We start from the raw sequence: 21,752 nt of genomic DNA, 5'->3' as shown, positions 1-21,752 counted from the left end.
AACTACGCGAGTATTGGTGCTTTGTCGATTTAGTTGATCGAAAGTACAATCCTTGAAATTTGTCAACAGAAAATTGAATCAGAGTTAGATGTGGAAAGAACTGTATAATTTTATAATCGACATGCATTGATTCACTTTTTAAATTTCAAACTTGAACTCGATATCATTCACTCCATTCATTCCGTTTTTTGATGTTGTTTTGCTTGGAATAATTGATACGTAATTTAGAAGAAATTATTGGCTTGACAAATGAGTGATTGCGGATTTTGTCATTTGGTGATAATGATTATACCACCTACTGTCTGTCGATATTATTAATCAATAAATTATTCTGCAAATCGAAAGTTATTTTTCAATAATTGTTGTTAGGGTGTAGAAACATTGTATTGGGTTGGCAACTCAATGATTGCAGACTTTGTTATTGCCACCTAATGACAAAATATAATAATATAAAATAAAATATAATATAAAAACATAAATAAATAAAATATAAATAAATATAATATATTATAAAATAAATATAGTATAAAAATATAATATAATAATATCGACAGACAATAATAATAACAATTAATTATAATTTTAACAATTTACTAATATTATAACACAGACATTAATAATAATATAATATAATATAATAATATAATAATATCGACAGACAATAATAATAACAATTAATTATAATTTTAACAATTCATTAATATTATAACACAGACATTAATAATAATATAATATAATAATATCGACAGACAGTGGTATATTATAATAAATTTCATTCGTATAATTTTGAGATCAAAGTAAAATCTGTTTTATCACGAGCATACTAATGCCAATGCTACGTGAGTTGTGCTTTGTAAAATTCTACTAATATTAGTTTTATGTAATTAATACTAGTCTTGCGTGATTCTATCACTTGAAATAAAATCCAGAAAATTCTACTTATCTCATAGATAATTTTATTTATTAACGAAGATAATTTTTGCTGGTTCCATTACCACCTAATGACAAAACCCGCAATCACTTAGTTGCCAATCCAATAGTTGCGAGAAACGTCAATCCCAAAGACTGTTTGGTCGCATTAAGATAAAGCGTTATGATCCTATGGTGAAACAAACCGGGCACCTAATTTTCATAATCGTTCGCAAAATTTGGATTGCGATAAAAATACGCCGCAGAGTATGAAAACCGGAGATTTATTCAAATATATTATAATGAGAGAGGGTGTTCGCCGGGCTGAATTCATAGCCGTGTGCCGGTCCGCCTTTTTTCGGAGATAAAAACAAACGAGCGACAAAGTGGACCACGTCGATTTGATAGCGTCTGACAGCATTAGCACGAGCGTAAGTGCACGCTGAGCCACGGAGTTTTACTTCGCATAGTAAATCGCAATTAAAGTAAATCCCGGACGTTGGCTGTCCGCGGAGAAACATGAAATTTCGCTCACGACCTTTTAAATTTGTCGGAACGTGATCCGGCATTCCTCCAGGCTTTTTCACGGTGCAGGAAAAACGCGTGTCTTCCTTTTTCTTTCTTTTTTTTTTTTTTTTTTTTTTGAGCGACTCGCGAGCGTGAATTAAATTGACCGATGTCTTTTTTCAAGTGGCTATTAAACCGCAGCTGCTTACGTAAATTCGTATCTTTGGTGAATTTAGGAGCAGGCGGTGGACGTTTATGCGAATTGAAATTCTTATATACGTCAATCGTACTGTTGTAGATTTTGTGTACGAAATTTTATTTAAGATTGCACCATTCATCGTTATTTTTTTATGTAAATTCTTATGTCATCTGATTTCTCGATTTTTGTTAACACGAGAATTTGCAGAAAGTTAGACGAACGAGAGAAATGTTAATGTTAAATGAAATTTTGAAACCGGTTAACGTTAAAGAATTACTTTGGATATTTCGCGTATTCCTGTACCTATTTCTATACATTTTTGCATGTTTCAATTTCTCTTCATAAACGCGTAAACATCCGCATTCTAATTACGAGAAATCGCGGAGTCTGAATTTGTTTAAGAAATTGGTTTACTCTCTAAATACCGTAACGACCGCTTTCCTTTCGATATTTTCTGCATATTACTTCGTATTTCAATTTTATACACACGCGTAAACATCCAAAGTCTGATCGTAAATATGCAAATTTAAGAAGATTCGACGAGTGGAACAAATATTTGTTTCCACCTAAAATTCTACCATCTTCTGGTCTATTCCTGGTGAAGTCTATCGATTGATTAAGTACACGATGAGATTGCTAATTATTAGATTCTGCTATTTATGGCTTGGACTTGATACTTTGTCAAAATTCATTTCTGAAATTTGTCCTTATTTTTGTAACGATTTATTCGTAGTATAATTCGTGCTACGTTCGTTACTCGCAAATATTGTTCAATTTTCGTGTTTTCGTTAAAAATTGCACTTTAGAAAAATATGAATAATCGAGAAAATAGTAAATAGTAATTATGTTTGCTATTCACATTGCCCTATTGAACTGGAGGCTGAAAAAATTCCTACAGGCCGCATAGTATGCTGCATTATAATAATTCTAAATGCATAATAATTCTTGATAATACTCCAGCGACATTAATAAGAGCATAAAAGGGGACACACTATGTATTACGTGACCAACGATTAACTGATAATCTGCAAAGTATTTCTACCGCGAAATGCGTTAAGGTGTACACACGTTGTTTCTGATAAATTTTTAATTCAATAAAAAGACCCACGATGAATTTAATTTCGATAAAGAAAAGAATAATCTCCTCGTGTATTGTGTGCCAAGGTACACGCTGTTTCTGATAAATTCTCAATCTCATAAAGAAGCCTGTGGTAGATTTAATCTCAGCAAAAAAAAAAAGAAAATGACAAGAAAATGAAATAATCTCGTGTAATGGTATAAGGATTACACATCTTAAGCTGTATTTTTCTAACAAAACTGTCAATATATTGATATACAAAAAAGGACCCTGTGTGTTGATCGTTTTCAACGACTTGTGGGTTTTGTCATTAGATGGTAATGGAATTAGCAAAATAATCTTTCGTTAATAAATAAAATTATCTATGAGATAAGTAGAATTTTCTGGATTTTATTTCAACTGATAGAATCACACAAGACTAGTACTAATTACATAAAACTAATATTAGTAGAATTTTACAAAGCACAACTCACGTAGCATTGGCATCAGTATGCTCGTAATAAAACAGATTTTACTTTGATCTCAAAATTATACGAGTGAAATTTATTATAATATACCACCTACTGTCTGTCGATATTATTATATTATATTATATTATTATTAATGTCTGTGTTATAATATTAATAAATTGTTAAAATTATAATTAATTAATTATTGTTATTGTCTGTCGATATTATTGTATTATTATATTATATTACATTTTTATAATATATTTATTTTATATTATATATTTCTATATTATATTATTAAAATATATTTATATTATATTTTATTTTATATTATTATATTTTGTCATTAAGTGGCAATGGCAAAGCCCCCAATCATTTAGTTATCAACTCAATACAATGTTCCTACACCCTAACAACAATTATTGAAAAATAATTGCAGAATAATTTATTGCTTAATAATATCGACAGACAGTAGGTGGTATATTATAATAAATTTCACCATTATAATTTTGAGATCAAAGTAAAATCTGTTTTATTAAGAGTATACTGATGCCAATGCTACGTGAGTTGTGCTTTATAAAATTCTACTAATATTAGTTTTATGTAATTAGTACTAGTCTTGTGTGATTCTATCAGTTGAAATAAAATCCAGAAAATTCTACTTATCTCATAGATAATTATATTTATTAACGAAGATAATTTTTGCTGGTTCGTTCATGGTTCAACATGGCCCAATATGACTCATCTCTCTAGCGTTAAAGAGCGAGACTCGCTGTGATAATTTGTATCACAGTAGAATTCCATTTATACATTTTACTTGTAATTTTAATTAGCTTTTTTCCAATTATATGATATCAGGTTATCTGGAAAGTTTCTTTCGTTTTAGAAGGAAACAATAGATGGGAAATATTTTATTACACGTATTAATATATTACACATAATGCAAAATGGATCATACGATGCAAATTGTAGGATAAAAAAGGTAATGCATCAAAGGAATATAAAACAAAACATATTGTGCGTCTATTGTTTCCTTGTGAAACGAAAGAAACTTTCCGGACAACCTAATACTTGGCCACGCGAAAGTCTCAGATATCTGACAAAGCTGGTCGTCAGAATTGTCATCGAATCGAATGAATATTTCTTCCTTTGCCTCTATCATCCTATTTTGTACGATTTTCTTACAAACTGCAACGTACGTTTAACTCGTTCGTAATAGAGAAATTTCAAGCGGAATAAAAGCTAGAAAAGCGAGACGGTGAAAGTTCTATCAATTTGGCTCGATCTCTGTTTCCTCTGGTTAGGCGGATGATTGTTTTAACGGTGGTAAGATCGAGACTCTAGCAGATTTTAAGCAGCTAATAGGCTGTTTGTGGCGAACAAAGTGGAGAGATTAAAAGTTGGAAAGCACGCTGTGATAACAAGCGAATATACGGGAAAAGCGTAATAAAGCTTTCGTGATTTGAACGAGTGATACGAAACAGCTGATCGAGACTCGCGATTTAATAGCGGCAAATTAACTTTCTCGCAATTAACTCTACCTTCACCTTACGACATTTGCCCTTTGCTGTCGCACACTCCAATTTTCGCTCGTTTTTTCAAGTAGAATCGTTCAAACTCCAGTGTTTTTATTCCTTTTTCTACGATCATTTTTAATTTTCAGTTTACCAGCTAAGCGGATGGCATATTTTCGTCCAATCTATCGAGATTTCTAAATAAAATTAATTTTAACGTAAATTACGATAGTTTGATGCGAGAAATTTTCTAAAGAAATACGCGTTTCTCAATTGTCAATCCAAGTAAAAATTATTTATTTCCCAGAATAAAATCCCACCCTTAATACAGGGTTTAAATGTCATACGATCTTATCGTGGAAGAAAATTTCATCCCTCGAATATTCCGTGTCGTAGCTTTTGACCTTCTTCGCGGTTAATCGTCTGTTCTTCCTCCATTATCTTGAAACATTGTAATTGTTAAACAATCGTACGTTCGTTTGAAAGTTTCGGATCGCGTGTATTTCGACCATTTCACCGATGCAAAAACCTTGCTCCGGAGCTGGTTGCAAAGCTCATGCATTTAAACGGGCCCTTAACTTGCTACTTGCGAGCGAGTTTTCTTTCAACTTACGACGGCGCTTTTTCAAAAGAGCGCTTAATTTAAACAATTGTCGAGTCACAGGAAACGTATTGCCTCATTGATATTGAAAGTGGCGTTCCACTCGGCTGACAACCGACAAACTTTCCACAGTTTTAGTAAAATATCGCAGGGGATCTTTGGTGTTATGAAACGTTGGAAAGAGACGACGCGGCAAGATGGTAAAGAATTTCTTCTTCCCAAAGCGGAAAATATTTTAGCGAAATAAAACACTCAAGGACGTATCTTCGCACGATTGCTCCATTCTTTGCGGGAAAGGTGGAAAACGGAATGGAGAAATGTAATAAAATAAAATAGGATAGAATTCTACGCTGAGCTCTTTGTATCATCGGAATCAAAGTACTCGGCCAGGTGTTTGGAAAAGGAAGATGGAATGGTAGAGAGGATAGAGAGAAGAGATTCGAGGAAATGTTCTTTCTAAGCAACATTGCCAGTCAGAAAGGCAATTTTTAACTTTCAAGTTCTTCCATCTATCGATATTTCGAATTTCGTTACGAGAGGATAAAAGTAAGCGCGATTTTCTCGCGGCAAAGTAACGCGTGCACAAAATTGCAATTGCTGTAAATTCGAAATTATTAAAAGAAGGGGAGAAAAAGTTAGATATAAGGAAAAATGTATATGAGATAAATAAATAATAAATAAAAATACTAAGAAATATGTCAGAGAAACATAGACGCGTAAGAGAAGCAAAGGAATGTTGCCAATATAAAACCAATACAAAGGAAGTAAAAAGACACGTTGCACTTTGCGCAGAAGACCACAGAAATAGGAAACTTGATGCTAATCGGAGCACAGTAAAAATTAGACAAATTTAAACTTTAAACTTTTATCCGCTATTTTATATAACAGACAGCAACAATATTTTTCGCGATGGGCTGTGAAATACGAATAAACATTCTGTTCTATTGGCAACTAAGTGATTGCGGCTTTTATCAATACCACCTAATGGCAAAATCCGCAATCACTTAGTTGCCAAGCCAATATTCTGGGTACTCGATATACTTTTGCGAATTGCGTACAATTATCTGGGAAATCGTGGTGCAAGCGATCGGCTGTCGATTCTACGTGCAAAGATAGGTCGAAGAGGAAGAACGACGTTTTCTCGTTCGAGGCTTCGTTTTCGAGAAGAACGAGCTTGAAGATCCGTCAGGTGTTCGTATGCTAATTGCAAGTTTCCAGCTGCCCGACTGCGTTTTCTCCTCGTGTTCGTATTTCTGAACATGGACAATATCACAATTTGCTTCCTATCGTTGCTGTTATCATGTTTCCTTATGTCCTCTTATTGGCAACTAAGTGATTGCGGGTTTTGCCATTAGGTGATATTGACAAATCCGCAACCACTTAGTTGCCAAGTCAATACAAAGAAAGAAGACACGTTGCGCTTTGTGCGGAAGACCACAGAAATAGGAAACTTGATGCTAATCGAAGCACAGTAAAAATTAGACAACTTTGAACTTTAAACTTCTGTCCACTACTTTATGTAACAGATAGCAACAATATCTGTTTCTATCAACAAATTCTGTTCTATGGGTTGGCAACTAAGTGATTGCGAATTTGTCAATACCACCTAATGGCGCCATACCAAGGCAAAGAAAAAAAATATTGCGCAGCATCGTTTGGCACGAAGCTTGTTAGCGAACGAAGCAACAAGCGATAAATCTTTTTTGCGACATTTCATTCGGACGCGGTCGTTCAGGAAAATTTGCCTGCGCATTCGCAAGCTTCGCGATTTTTACGAGCAACTGCCGCCTCTGGTTAGAACAACCGTCGCGTCTCTTATATTCGTTGCTCCTTTTATCGTTGCCTTCGCTTCCTTATTATTCACGGCCGTATCAATGCTTTAAATTAATGCCATCTTCGCGCGGGGCTCATTGTTGCATAAAATACGCGGCCGCTCGTGCCGTGAATTTATAGCGCGATTACCGGCCACCTAATGCACGCTCGCCTTGTAAATCTTTCTTGATTCACGTTGGCCGCGATACGGTGCCTGACAGTGTAGCCGGTTGTAATGAAATTACACCGCCATGCAAAGTATCGATGCAATGGAACGACAAGCTAACGCCGGTGTGCAAAAGTGTTCGGTTAAATGGAACTGTCATTTTTACTTTCTCTTTTCAGGTAACAGCAAAAGCCAAGCGAGTTTTGGCTGGCAACAAAACGAGATAACACAAGTAAATGAGAATAAAATCAGCACGAAAATGGGTGTATTCGTGTTGTTTAAAACGCACGATCGATGGATGTTTCTTAGTTTCATTTTAGGAAAAAAAGACACACGATAAGACGATTCGTGTTATCGCAATCGCGACCAGGTGTTTCACTGAAATCTTCAGGTTGTCCGAAAAGTTTCTTTCGTTTTATAAGGAAATGATAGACGCACAATGATTTTTGTTTTATATCAGTTTATTGGATCATGCAGGGACGTAATAATAGAAATAGGACGAAATGGATGATATCTAATTCAGTAAAATAATATGAAGGAGAAATTGTTGTTCATCTATTATCACCTTATGGAACGAAAGAAACTTTCCGGACAACCGTGAGTTTCCATAATCAAAGGGAGGACTCAGAATGGTGTAGACTTCTATGTGCAGACACGAGCAAATTTTCTTAATGTGACGCGAGTAACGTGATTGCTAATGATCCAAATGAATCGATGCGACTTAAATAAATAAATAAATAAATAAATAAATAAAAAGGAGAAAGATGTATTAAATTTCTAAACAATTCTAAAATTTCGCTGTATGGAGAAGGTACCTGTCTTAAAGAAGATTTCCTTGCAAACTCATTTTCTATATTTGCATACCTTTTTAATAACAAAAACCCTGTTTACACTAAACGATACAATTAAAATTGCAAAAATTATCTGCCTGCAATTCCACTGAATATTATTTTCCTCCATCGAATCATCCAATTTCTGTAACTGGAATTTCCCACTGTCCTGTTAGCCATAGCTAACGTAGTTGCCTACTATTTTCTACATTTGCATATCTTTTTAATAACAAAAATCCCGTTTACACTAAACGATACAATTAAAATTGCAAAAATTATCAGCCTGCAATTCCACTGAATATTATCTTCCTCCATCGAATCATCCAATTTCTGTAACTGGAATTTCCCACTGTCCTGTTAGCCATAGCTAACGCAGTTGCCTACTATTTTCTACATTTGCATATCTTTTTAATAACAAAAATCCCGTTTACACTAAACGATACAATTAAAATTGCAAAAATTATCAGCCTGCAATTCCACTGAATATTATCTTCCTCCATCGAATCATCCAATTTCTGTAACTGGAATTTCCCACTGTCCTGTTAGCCACAGCTAACGCAATTGCCTAGTAGAGTCACGCTGTGGCCATTGCACGGATCGGCACAAAAGCTTCGCTCGGCGAAGATGAAGATCGAAAGCCGACAAACGCGGCGGACAGAGCTGCGACCTGTCCGATCGTTTCCGCAAACAAGAGACTGTACACGCGGCAACAACAACGGTCGTAAACAACGAAGCTTCCGGATGTAAAACAACCTACCTTTCTCACAATAGGCGCCCTCATAATCGCCGGACCGGCACTCGCAGAAGGGTCCACTGTCGGTGGAAATGCAGATTCCGCCGTGTTGGCAGGGATCACGCGTTTCACAGGCATCCGTCGTATTGGCTGTCATCATGTTGCGTAAACTCTGCAACAGACAATGGAAAGAAACGTTAACGTACCGGCGGATATCAAAGCGGGTTTGGATATCGCGCGACCGGAAGCCCACGACAAATCGATATCGAGAGTCTCTTTACACGAAAAGAACGCTGAAAATATGCGGTGAAAAAGCAGAATCCAGTTTTTCCTCCAGAAGAAAAAAAATTTCCTTTAAGGGACTGTAATTGTTTTCTATTTTTTATTTTTCACTTTTTCCTTGCAAACGTACCTTTGCCGATTAGAATTGGAACGCGCGTGTGTTTGTGTGTTTTGTTAATTATCGACATTTTGCAACTTGTCAGTGACGCGAGGGAATTTCAAGGATTGACAAATGGATATGGAGAGTTTCTGCACGAAAAGAACGCTGGAAATATGAGGTGAGAAAACGGAATCCTGTTTTCCCTCCAGAAGAAAATAAAATTTTCCTTTAAGAGACTATAATTATTTTTTATTTTTTATTCTTTACTTTTTACTTTTTCCTCGCGAACGTACCTTTGCTGATTAGGATTGGAACTAGCGCGTTTGTGTGTTTTGTTAATTATCGACATTTTGCAATTTGTCGGTTGAGAATTTCAAGGATTTGTTGAATTTCTTTTTCGTCCCAGTTTGATTCTTCCCTTTAAACGCTAGAATTTTATGAAGCACCAAAAATTCCAACACTTACGCCACTGTCGTATATTCTCTTCTCTTTCAGACAAATTGCATTTGCGTGTTTGATCTGTGTAGTGAAATTTTATGCAGTGTCTGTTACTTTATTGCATCTTTTGTGCCCTAACTAAGCAATTTTATATATGTATAAATAAGTATTTACATGTATCGTGTAGCATTCTATGGGCTGGCAACTAAATGATTGCGGATTTGTCAGTACAACCTAATGACAAAATCCGCAATCACTTAGTTGCCAAGCCAGTATATGTACGAATCATTTATGTTTATTAGTAACTTTGTGCTTAACATTAGAACTACCGCACAAGTCAAATCGACTGGTTCTACAATTTTATTTTGAAATTCCTACTTCGTGTTATATTTTTTCCCACAATCATCTAATGACTTTCTAAACGATAATTAAACGAATAATATAATGAATTTTATTTTGTTTTTCATGTACTCAAACTGAAAATAATTTTGTATCAGGATACTTATACCAACACCAGTGAAAATGAGTGGTACTTGTCAAAGTGTACAGGAGTCCTGCAATTTGTTCATCGAACCCAAATTAGCCAGTTTCCTCGTTCTCTACACTTGCCACACGTTTCCCAAATTTTTACCGCGTATCATTCGATATGACGATATCAGTTATCAGGAAAATTTCAGATCGATCGCTGGATCGCTAGATGCTGACGCTAGAAATACCACAGCAGTCATAACGACTGGTTCAACAATTTTATAAATGTGCCAATTCTCCTTTAGGGATCATGGTCACAGATGGATTAATAATAGCAAAAATGTACTACATAACATGGAATTGCTTCTGTAAGAAAGTAATAAATCAATAAATATACAAATATTCTATTATTAGGTATTTTTTAAAGACCAATGATTTTCACTGGTTTTGTAGAAATAGCTTCGTGTTGACTATCGGTGGTTCTAGTGTTAAGTAGCTTGTAAGCATTATTTCACTGTTTGGTAATCAATGGGTTGATGAGGAAGCTGAAATGGCAAATGACGTGTGAGGAATGAAGATTTTTGTCAGTTTCGTCGTCAGCGTCATTCGTCGCTTCGATACTGCACAATTTCTACGTTTACAAGATTTAGAAATTTAGAAGGAGAATAAATGGTAAAAGCATAGTCTGGTTGGCGCTTACGATCGCATCTTTATCGTGATAGCCCTAAAAGCTAAAATAAATTATTCTACGATTTATAACTTCTTTTTCGCTGTATTCTGCATGCAGTTCACGTGGTTGCTCGCTAAAAGAAAAAATCGTATCTTTATTTTTTAGCGATATTATTAGCTTGCTCTTTTCTATCGTTTACGACTTTAACTGTTCGATTAGAAAAGTTTAAAAAATTACTCTCGATACATTAAAATTAAATCAAACTTCGACGTTGGCTCGTAGGTTTCAGTGAAAATTCAATTCGATCGTTTAATTCTAATTTCAGAATCATTCGATCACCGAATTTCATATTATTATCGAACAAAGCGTGGAATAGGAATAAAAATGAAATATATTGGAAGATTAAACAAATTATCCTGAATTATTGGACTGTAGTTTAGGACTCAGTCCTAGAAATGTACCGTAGATTTCATTGTATTTGATTATTATGTTCATTTTTTTTTACAAATTTTTGTTTGGCGCGTCAAACAATTTTTGATTCCAAAGATTTATGACGCGTTGGATTGAACGTAGAGTTCAATGTTCCCAATATTCGCCTGTACAAATGCCAGAAAATAAATTGATGCTTTTGCGATATTAACGCGTATTCCATAACTGTCAAAATTTTACGCACTTCTGTTTAATCGCCAATCATTTAATCCATCGCAATTAACATGCTGTGTTCCAACAAGTTATAAAATGATAATTCCACGTGTGATACGAATAATTCATTATGTTGGAAAAATGTAGCAACAACCGATATCAAAATTCTATTAACAAATGCTTAAAATGAAACTGATAAATTTGATAGAATTAAATAAAATTCAAAGAAGCAGTTGGCAGAAACAAGCTTCGTACAGTTGTTTGCATATAACGTACATATAATGGATGTAATTAATTGTATCATGAAAATTTTTAATTCCACTTTTGCTTTTATGGCACAGAATTTAAAAATACATTTCCTGTGCCAGGAAACGTTATAAATATCGAATGGTTGCCACATTTTTATTTCCAGGAACAATTACAAAATAAATTAGTTGGATTTGGTGCACGGACTTGCCCTACTTTCGCTTCCGCTCACAGGTCTCATAATATTTCCCATTTTTAACAAAACTCTGTTATTCGTCGTAGAATGTATTTCGTTGTATTTAAAATTGCACAATATATTAAACAATTGGCTTGAATAAAATTACTCTTTCTCTTACGTCTTTTCCGTCGAGTGCTCTGTGATATCTTTATCATCCAGTGAATTCTTTTCAATTTAAAAATTGACAGGCCAACCATCCTCAAACTCTCGAACGTTCACGTACACGTTCGCTGCGACGATTAGAAGATCTTGCGAAATTGAAATTCATCTCGGGGACAAAATCTAGCAACACTTAATCTTCGTTGGATTAGAAAAAGCTTCAGCCAGCGAATGACCGGTCTCAGCACGAAATCCATCAGCTCTGGGACGCTGCGAGCTACCGTGTTTCGAATCGTTGCGATGCCACGTCCGAGAGAGCAGCGTTTGCTTTCTGTCCAAGGCTCTTCCATCTCGATTCTTCGTCATCGTGGAAATGGCCATGGGCCAACAACCAGACGATCCACGTAATGGACGATTTCGACGTAGCGTGATGGACCAGACCAACGTGGTTGACCCGATAACCTGACATGCGGTCGCGAAAGCTCGCTTTCTGGTCTTTGGGAAGCTCTCCGGGAGCAAGTTGTGAATATGTAGGCCGTGTTGCATCGTGGGAAGCCAGTTTGTCTGAAAGATGATCCCCTGGTGCTGGCGTTGGCGAAGACAAAGAGAGAAAACAGAGGAAGGCGCGAGCGAAAATGGGGAAAAGAAGACGAAGACGAAGAGAAGCGTCGGTAGCTGTGAACAGCGTAACGCTGGCTGTGTCTGCGTCAGGACTAATTAAAGCTCGTTTCGACTAATTAAAGCTGGTTTACGCATACTGCAAGGTGGCAGTCTCCGCGCCACTTCCACGTTCCGCGTTTTACCATGGAAATTGTAGGAGCGCGGCAACCACGCGTTTCACGAGCTGAACACGCGCGCCGGAATCGTTGGTCATAGTGGTTCGCGCTTCAGGACACTCGTGAAAAGCGGTCAGAGGGATGTGTTTGTTGGCCAACGCTTCTGCCGTACGATCTTCTCTTGGCGGCTGTCCGCAACTCCATTTTTCCTTTATTCTTTCTCTCTTTTTTCTTTGAAATTCTTCGAAGGACGAAGACTTGGGGATGTCGGGCGAGTTGTAAACAAGCGGAACATGTGCGTGATTGGGTTAAGACAAAAGACGTGGAGTTGCTAAGGGAGGAAAATGATTTAACAGTCAGTGTGAGTTGTATGTTAGCGACGAAACAATACATCGCGACCTTGATATACCCATACTTAAGACGTTGACTGCCACGACACCCGTATTTGGGTGTCAGCAAAGTTTCTGGTCTGGCCGCGTAACCCATATTCGGGTGTCGCTTATTTGACTACTTGCGAGGGATCGTCGTAGCTATTTGAAAAGATATTCCATAATAACAAAACTGTTGAATTGTTATAAAAGTAATAGGAAAATGGTTTATTAAAAAATTATTTAGAATGTAAAACTTTAAAGCATTCTATACATAGCTGAGGTTGGTCGCGACAATTTGGACAATGAGTTGTTGTTTTCTTCAAATTCTTTTGTGCCTTTGTTCGCTCCATTCGACGTCTTTCATTTGCATAACATAGTTTGCACGCGCGTCTAATGCTTCTTCCGGAATCATTTTTCCGAACGACGATATTATGCTAACTCCGTCGAAGACAAGGATTTTTTGTACTTTCAGACAAGCCTAATAATTTTGCAACTAATAATTGTCTAAATATTCTAATATTTATATTCTTCCCTGTTGCAATTTTGTAAACCGTCGAAGCGTTTACAACAGAAATTCCCAGAAGGAGTCGAATGCCAAGTTTTCTGTACCATTTGATTGCTTTTCTAATTGTGGTGGCATAAGAAACCATTTGGTCGGAATAATGTATACCACACTTTCCTTCGTTATATTCAACAACAGCCAGTGGTTTTGATGTTGCGAATATTCTTGAGACCACCACATGAGCGACTCGCATTACTAAAATATCGATGGCAGCATCTAGCAGATGTGCAGATCAACGTATTAAAGAAGAAATATGCAAATTCAGTAATAGATATAACACGAGAGTTAACAACCACCAGAGCCCATTAATTACTCAATTATTTAACGTGATCTAAAAAGACATTACATTAGATTCAGCTGGAATCAACCTTACGATAATTATTTATTATTCATGTTATGGTACCACGCCAGAATAATTGACTTGTAATTCTCAATGAAAATTGATTGTAAAATTCTTCCAAATAAAAAAAAAAGAAATTGTGAGTTAAGAAGTCAGAGAGTGCGAATAGCGTTGTTGAGAGAATGTTCTAATTGTCTTAATTATAATATGTTATTGCCATTAGTTATCCTGTTTAATTCATTTATTGTAAATAAACTAATTGTAGTAAAAATCCTGCAATTTGTTATTCGAATATCCTAATAGCTGACATGTTAGTCAAATGTCAGTCAGTAGCTGGGGACTTTCTCTATTACATTTATTTATTTTTATTTTTGTTAGCCTCATTGTTATATTTTATATTTATTATTAGACCGCGAATGTTTATGAATTGTGGGGAATTTAAGGTCCGACAAATTTGCAAAGCGCATAGAATATGCAAAAATGTACGTAATGCACGAAAGATGTGTACCTGAGACGTGGATGAAAAAGCTAAGCGATGACGAGTATACTCGTCAGACACAGAGTCCGCGTGTTATAATATAAAATTAAATTGTAACGAAATGAATTTTATCTTTTAATTGTATCACTCAGAGGCTGGTGGTAACGCGAAAAATTGCCATTTCTTTGCGACGAGTGTACTCGTGAAGAACAGCTAACTGCGGAGCGCTGCGATATTTCGACGAAATAAATTTTTATTGAAATTCCCTTCCTTCAATTATGTTCGTAAGAATGTAAATTCGCGTATTGTATCTCGTGGTGGAGCAAATGAAATGGCCATGTATCTTGCCACTCTGTAGATATTAAAACAAACTAACAATTGCCTTTGTTCGAACGATAGAAATTTAATATCTGTTGACAGCGCTTTTGTCCGAAAGTTCCACGTGCGTTACGAGACTCGTCACGGGCCAAGCAAACCGCTAAAACAATCGACAAGATACGAAGCATAAATATTTCCCACAAATATATAAGCACAAATAAGACAATTGAATTTTATCGCGTAACAGAGGAAATCGTAAGTTTCCAGCAACGAGCAACCGTATCAAAGCACAGATAGGATATTTTATTCTTTCGAGGTCTGCTGCAACAGTCGTATTGTTCCGGTTGTTCCGGGCTAAATAAGTTCGCCGCCAGATTTCGTGCTAGTTTATTAATTCAATTATACTTTTGCCAGGCCACTCTGTTAGCGGATCACGTAGGGCCACTTGTATCAGCTGACGGTGTAACTGTGTTTCAAGACTATTGCGAATTCAGGACGCGGGCCAGAGTCGTGCGGCGAGAAACGATACGCGGCCACAAAATCAAATTTCAGTTTCCGGTTTGTAATAGCCGTTGCAGCGCTCGCATCAACTGTAATCGTCTCCACTTGCAATTGACTTTCCCCCAGTGGTTTCCAGCGTATGGTATTATTCTTCTTTAATGGGACAAATTTTCTTCAATATGACAAGCAATTCTCTTTTACTATCGCCATGTGTTTGTATCGTACCTTTCGCGTGTCTTCCATTCTTTTACGTTCCACTGTCAACAGACCAAACTTTATTCCTCATTCTATAGAATTCTATATTTATATCTTCAATATTGATGATTTTTATTTAGCTTGCTGTCTGCTGACCTACTTTCTGGCCTACTATTGGCTTGGCAACTAAGTAATTGCCATAGGAAGCTGGTGTTTTGAACGCGTCCTTGTTACCACTGACGATACGCGATATAATTTCAAGAAATTGAGATTAAAATTCGAGATTCAAATTAAGAATTAAATTGGAGAAAATCTCAGCAGAGAAAATTTTATTCTGCGTTTTACGATTCTATAGAATTCCATATTAATGGTTTTTATTTAGCTTGCTGTCTGCTGACCTACTTTTTGGCCAACTATTGGGTCAGCGACTAAATGATTGCTGATTCTGTCATTAGGTGATCTTCCAGTTTGGCTACTTTGTTTCTTTACAGAGGTTAGTGGGGTGCTTTCTTTTCTATCAGAGTTTTGCTAACCTCAGCAGCCATTTGAATGTGCTGCCGTTGTTTTGAAAAGTGTGTAGCTAAAATGCGCGGCGAAAGGTAAGCGATGACGAGTATACTCGTCGGAAACGGCTAACTGGCCAATATTTTGATAAAACGTGCGATGTAGAAAAATGATATAAATACACTTGGACGTGCACGACATAATCCGTTTCATTGATAAACGTAATCGATCGAGTGTTTCATGCCGCATGTTTCATAGTCTGATTTTCAAACTCTTCTCGACAATTGTACTTTCGACACGGTTTACAATAACGCGTGGCGTTACCAATTTTATTCGCTGGTGTAGCAAATACCTTGATACGTTGGAGCTTCCAGATAGATACGCTGGATGCAGCAACTAGCATACTTATATAACTATGCGGCGCATACTTTGCGAAAGCTGCACTTTCTGCCCTGCTGGAATATCTTGATGTGTAATCGAGTAGCCATAATTCTCCGCATAACTTGCACGCGCTCCTTGATAATCGCATTCTCGCGTCTAAAATTTCAATCTTTTCTCAAGTACACCATGATTTCAGCTTTTACGCGAATAAACAAGTAACGATGAAACAGCCGAGTCATTTGGCAATGACGAAGCCGCAAAGGAACGAGCTTTCGAGTCTCGGGCTAGTGTCTTATCTTCGCCGATCCGACGAATTCGCTCTGCCACGGCCAGGAAATGTGGGAAAATTGGAGAAAACCGTAACAAGAATTCGACGTTTCCTAGTCGAGCAGATGTGGCGTATCGTCGTGGAATTGTCGATTATCGAAATGTTTAATCAATTTTTATTTCCTCCTTTGTTGATCCTCGTTAATCAATGGGAAATTGTATACAAGTGGAAACTTTTGCAGCGAGCTTTACAGATAAAAAGTCGATGACGTTTCTTTACAGCTAACATAAACAACGTTAATGTGCAATACTCTCTGCTAATTATCGATTGTTCGTTTCAATAATTGCTTCAATATTTGCACGTGATGATATTTCCCTCTGTTACCAGGAAACAGTAAATGTACATTTGCTGGCTGTTGCGACCTGACCAGCATTTTTCCATCGACTTTTCTTTTCGCGGAACGCGGCGTTATTTCTCGAACTAATTTAGCTATCCCGCGTTATGCGTGCGATTATCACGTACATGATATCACTATCACTGGGAAATGTGTTGCTCATCGATAGGTGAAATTAAAATTCGACTGGCCATAGGACGTTTGGAAGGAACTGCGTCGGAAATTTGATTTGAGAAAACAGAGCGCGTCCCGCGTAGACCGACGTGGCGCGATATTTCTCTGTACACGGTTTTCAATTTAAAAAGCAAGTATCCTCGGGCGAATTGCAGAAAGCACACAGCACGATTTGTCGGGACGTAAAACATGGTTTGGTGAATTTTCATCGCGGTCCCCAGCGCGGCATCGCGAATAAACAGGAAACGCGCCTTCGTCCGCGTTATTTGTATCTGTCACGACTAGCAGTTGTAGGAGGAGCAGGAGGAGACGATTGTACGGAGGAGGACGCAACACGCGTTAGAACGCTTCTCTGGTTGCACGCGAATATACATTACCATGGAACAGTCGCTATTGATTATCCTGACGTGAGTAGAATCCGGGCATCCGCATACGGGGCATCTGCCACCCCTTTGCCTCGCCCCTCTTTTCTTACGTCGCATACTACTGTCTCGCCCCGTGTCCCGAATACGAAAACCCGGAAGCCGATACTGCGCCAATGGCTAATGTTTCCCCGCGGATCGCTGAGGAAATAACTGTGAAATAAAGCTACGTACGCGGCGGCTATCGAACGTCGAAGTGAATACAGATATCGCAAGCTTCTCAGGTTGAAATTGAATTATGCCTGTGGTCTCGCTTTATTTTTGTTGAGAATTTTGCATCTTAACCCCTTGGCCTCTAACCACGACTCGTGGTAAGGGATTTGTGCCATAAACGTCCTACAAACGATCGTAAAACCAATCTGGACGTACGGAATACCACTATGGGGGACAGCAGCAATGAGCCATATAAACAAAATAGAGACAATGCGAGCTAAAATTCTTAGAACGATGGTAAACGCCCCATGGTACGTTAGAAACGAGGACATACGGAAGGACCTGGGAATACCAAGGGTCAAGGAAGAAATTAACAAATATGCAGAAAAATACAAAGAAGGAATAGCAACACGCCCAAACCGGCTAGCTACAGAAACGATCAACACCTCAAACATGGAAAGAAGACTGGAAAGGAAATACCCAGTAGACCTCATAAAGGATATAACCTATTATAACAAACGCGAGGATGGTATCCCGCTGGGGATAGTCAGCCACATGATAATCAAACAGTTAAAAAATTCTTCCAAATGTCCAAATTGAACAAATTGAGAATGTAAAGAATTAAATAAAAAAAAAACTTAGTCTAGCACATAAAATTATACGTATATCAATTATTTTATTCTCTTCCGCTTTGTTTTTCTTTTCTTTTCGTTTTTTTGTCGAAGGAGGAATTGAAATTTCCGTGAAGAAATAATTTGTCGATTGTGTGTTTGACTGTTTGATAGTTTGTACGTGTACGTGTAGAAGTAGGGAAGGTATAGTGTACGTAAACGCTAATGACCAGAGCTTTGAAATTTTAACGGCTGTCAATTATCACTGAAACGTTGATACGATTTTAAATGCGTTTGTTATGCACGTTATTACGTGGTTTATTATGCATAGACGCGTTAATATTTTCTGTGATCATAATACCATGACGATATTAAAAATGACAGGAAGAATGGAATATTATTTCAGTTATCGCGAACATTGAATCATTCAAAATTCAAATGGTATATTCGAATCTTGTGTCTTAAAATAACTAATTAATAGACACTTTCAATTATCGCGAACATTGAATCATTCAAAAATCAAATGTTGTTGTGTCTTAAAATAACTAATCAATAGACAATTTGAGTTATCGCGAACATTGAATCATTCAAAATATTCGTCTGGTATATTCGAATCTTGTTGTGTCTTAAAATAACTAATCAATAGACACTTTCAGTTATCGCGAACATTGAATCATTCAAAATTCAAATGTTGTTGTGTCTTACAATAACTAATCAATAGATAATTTGAGTTATCACGAACATTAAATCATTCAAAATATTCGTCTGGTATATTCGAATCTTGTTGTGTCTTAAAATAACTAATCAATAGACAATTTGAGTTATCGCGAACATTGAATCATTCAAAATTCAAATGGTATATTCAAATCTTGTGTCTTAAAATAACTAATCAATAGACGCTTTCAATTATTGCGAACATTGAGTCATTCAAAATTCAAATGTTGTTGTGTCTTAGAATAACTAATCAATAGACAATTTGAGTTATCGCGAACATTGAATCATTCAAAATATTCGTCTGGTATATTCGAATCTTGTTGTGTCTTAAAATAACTAATCAATAGACACTTTCAGTTATCGCGAACATTGAATCATTCAAAGTATTCAAATGGTATATTTGAATCTTGTTGTGTCTTCAAATAGCCAATCAATAGATAATTTGTGTTATCGCGAACATTGAATCATTCAAAATATTCGTCTGGTATGTTCGAATCTTGTTGTGTCTTAAAATAACTAATCAATAGACACTTTCAGTTATCGCGAACATTGAATCATTCAACATATTCGTCTGGTATGTTCGAATCTTGTTGTGTCTTAAAATAACTAATCAATAAACAATGTTTCTTCTATCAAGATAAAGTAATGCCTTGCTGTAATGCACATGTATATATCAGCAGTAATTCTCAAAATCGGAGACCTTTTTTTAGAAAATATACAATATATAATTATCTAATGATTCTTCTTCATATCCCTTGAATTTCTACATTTCGCAAATTTCCCTGAAATTATTTTTCACGCGTGCTGCGAGTAAAATACTAATACGCTAATGCTATCGTGGGTGGAATTTTTTAAATATTTTCTCATATTTCAGCAATGCGTAAAATCGAAGGAACGCAATTTTTATTACCAGCGCATTCGAAATTGAACGAAAAGCGAAGACACCATGGTTCGCAACGACTACAAAGTTGACCGCGCAGTTTTATGCATTTAGGGGAAATCTGAAGATGCAAAACTATTTCGTAAATGTCCAAAGTGGTCGTACGATGCTCTGTAAACCAAACGATTGGTACGACGATCTCCATGCAGATTCCAACGTTTTAACTTTATTCGCGAAAATATAAATTCGTAGAAATACGTCAATTTTTATTTGATATTACGACAAGATTTGCAAACAGTGAAATTCCACTCCTTAAAAACTAATCAATGGAACGATGAAAAGCGTTAATTGCAGATTTAAAATACTAGATTTGAAGATTAATACTAGAATTGATACTATTATTTACTTTTTTTATATAGAACTAGATACTACATACTAGAATCAGATACAATCAGATACTAGATACTAGAATCAGATACAATTAGATACTAGATACTAGAATAAGATACAATCAGATACTATATGCTAGAATCAGCTAGAATCAGCTAGAATCAGATACAATTAGTTACTAGATAGTAGAATCAGATACAATTAGACACTAGATACTAGAATCAGATACAATTAAATACTGTATGCTAGAATCAGATACAATTAGATACTATATGCTAAAATCAAGTACAATTAGATACTATATGCTATAATCAGCTAGAATCAGCTAAAATCAGATACAATTAGATACTATATGCTAGAATCAGATACAATTAAACACTAGATACTAGAATCAGATACAATTAGATACTGTATGCTAAAATCAGATACAATTAGATACTATATGCTAGAATTAGATACAATTAGATACTAAATACTAGAATTAGATACAATTAGATACCAGAATTGAAGATTAAAAATTAAAAATACTAGAAAAAGAATGTTAGGGAAATTTGAGAAATAGCCGAGTGTTTCGCTAAAATAAATTCTTAACCTGAAGAAACAACGTGTACTGTGTACCGAGGAGCGCGGAAAGTAGCGATAACTGGAAGGAATTCGTGTAAATTAAGGACGCGCGGAGGCGTTAAAAGCGGTGACAACGCGTTTGCATAACGTGAATTGCAGCGTAACGTGAATTAACTATATGTAATGAGAATCTCAGCGTAATGAGACAGGGATTCATTAAGATGGCAACTCGCGTGGATGTCGGCAATTGAACCCAAATTCTCAATATAGAATATAGCAATTACACTCGAGTGATAGATATCTTGTTTGTATCATCGATATTATTCTAATCATCGATATTCAATAACGCGAAGCGTGTCTGATAACACGTACAATAATTGTTAAATAAATGACGCGAAAAAATGTTCAACTTGTTTTTTTTTTACGTGTTAGAACTTCCACGCTAAAAGTGCCAAACCTTAAAAAATGGTCGAAATTAAAAAATATTTATTTTGTAGGTATAGATCTGGTCGTAATTTTATTTCTTCTTCATTCTTCTGGAAAATCTTGCGTTCCCGGCAATTGCAAAAATAGTAAATTTGCAATTGGTGTAGTTAAATCCGGACATTTTTAAAGTGCCGTTTTTGCTTCTTCTTTGCTCAAATTGTTGGACGAAACAGCAAGTTTTTGCTTGAAATTTATGAACTTGGATCTCGAGATAAGAAAGGAAAGGTACAGCATGTGTTTATTAGCCGAAAGGATTGCGAAAAGAATCATTTGAGATTGCTGGTTTAAC

General features: G+C 36.1%; 1 protein-coding gene across 10 annotated transcripts in view; it reads right to left on the bottom strand.

Moving 5' to 3' along the window:
- LOC100646013 (neurexin-1) overlaps nucleotides 1-21,752 on the bottom strand; it is a 636,909-nt gene that overhangs the window by 392,578 nt on the left and 222,579 nt on the right. For all 10 annotated transcript variants that reach the window (XM_048413687.1, XM_048413689.1, XM_048413690.1 and 7 more), the window contains exon 3: nucleotides 8,823-8,970. In XM_048413687.1, coding sequence (XP_048269644.1) covers nucleotides 8,823-8,970 — 148 coding nt within the window. The remainder of the gene's footprint in view (nucleotides 1-8,822; nucleotides 8,971-21,752) is intronic.

The sequence above is a fragment of the Bombus terrestris genome, chromosome 17 (assembly GCF_910591885.1).
Source record: "Bombus terrestris chromosome 17, iyBomTerr1.2, whole genome shotgun sequence".
Lineage (NCBI taxonomy): Eukaryota > Metazoa > Arthropoda > Insecta > Hymenoptera > Apidae > Bombus > Bombus terrestris.
The sequence above is the reverse complement of the archived record's forward strand: the minus strand, read 5'-3'. Positions and strand labels throughout refer to the sequence as shown.